The sequence below is a fragment of the Geospiza fortis genome, unplaced genomic scaffold, assembly GCF_000277835.1.
Source record: "Geospiza fortis unplaced genomic scaffold, GeoFor_1.0 scaffold743, whole genome shotgun sequence".
Taxonomy (NCBI): Eukaryota; Metazoa; Chordata; class Aves; order Passeriformes; family Thraupidae; genus Geospiza; species Geospiza fortis.
The window spans coordinates 13,646-14,808 of NW_005055046.1; the positions used below are offsets into that span (position 1 = coordinate 13,646).

General features: G+C 54.3%; 1 protein-coding gene across 1 annotated transcript in view; it reads left to right on the top strand.

Annotated features, from left to right (window-relative positions):
* Positions 1-1,163, top strand: part of LOC102045441 (heterogeneous nuclear ribonucleoprotein L) — a gene marked incomplete at its 3' end in the record, with an annotated part of 21,659 nt that overhangs the window by 8,909 nt on the left and 11,587 nt on the right. The window contains exons 7-8 of the mRNA XM_031065685.1: positions 125-312; positions 1,105-1,147. Of these exons, the coding sequence (XP_030921545.1) occupies positions 125-312; positions 1,105-1,147 (231 nt within the window). The remainder of the gene's footprint in view (positions 1-124; positions 313-1,104; positions 1,148-1,163) is intronic.

The window sequence follows — 1,163 nt, forward strand, 5'->3', positions numbered from 1 at the left end:
CTCACCTGTCCCTGTCCCTCACCTGTCCCCGCTCACCTGCGCAGGTGAAGTTCATGAAGAGCAAGCTGGATGTGGCCACTGTCCCTCACCTGTCCCATCTCACCTGTCCCTGTCCCTCACCTGTCCCCTCTCACCTGTCCCTGTCCCTCACCTGTCCCTGTCCCTCACCTGTCCCCGCTCACCTGCGCAGGTGAAGTTCATGAAGAGCAAGCCGGGCGCGGCCATGGTGGAGATGGCCGATGGCTACGCCGTGGACAGAGCCATCACCCACCTCAACAACAACTTCATGTTCGGCCAGAAGCTCAACGTCTGGTGCGGCTTTGGGGCGTTCGGGGGAGATTTGGGGTGTTTGGACAATTTGGGGTGGATTTGGGGAATTTTGATGGGGTCCTCGAATGGTTTTTGGGGGGGTTTTCAGGGGTCCCAGCCCCATCCCTGCCATCGCCCACCTCGACAACAGCTTCATGTTCAGCCAGAAGCTCAGCAGCTGGTGGGGATTTGGGGCTTTTTGGGGGGATTTTGGGGCTTTTTTGGGAATTTTGGGGGGTCCTTGAGTGATTCTGGGGGGTCCTTGGGAAATTTTGGGGGGTCCTTGAGTGATTCTGGGGGGTCCCTGAGTGATTCTGGGGGGTCTCAAGCCCCTTTCTGCCATCGCCCACCTCGACAACAGCTTCATGTTCGGCCCGAAACTCAACGGCTGGTGGGAAATTTGGGGCGTTTTGGGGCTTTTTGGAGAATTTTGGGGGATCCCTGAGTGATTTTGGAGGGAGCCTTGAGTGATTTTGGGGGTTTGCAGAGATTTTTGGAGCAGATTTTCGGGGGTTTTGCAGTGGATTTGGGGGTTTTCTGAGCCGCTTTTTCCCACAGAGATTTTTAGGGTGGATTTTGGGGGTTTTTGGAGTGGGTTTTTTTGGGTTTTGACCGATTTTTCCCCCTGCAGTGTCTCCAAGCAGCACGCCATCATGCCAGAACAGTCCTGCAGGGTTTTTAGGGTGGATTTTGAAGGTTTTAGGGTGGATTTTTGTTTGGTTTTGGCCTTTTCTGACCCATTTTTCCCTGGTTTTTCACCATTTTTCACCATTTTCCCCCATTTTCCCCCTGCAGTGTCTCCAAGCAGCACGCCATCATGCCGGGCCAGTCCTATGGGGTTTATAGGGATTTTT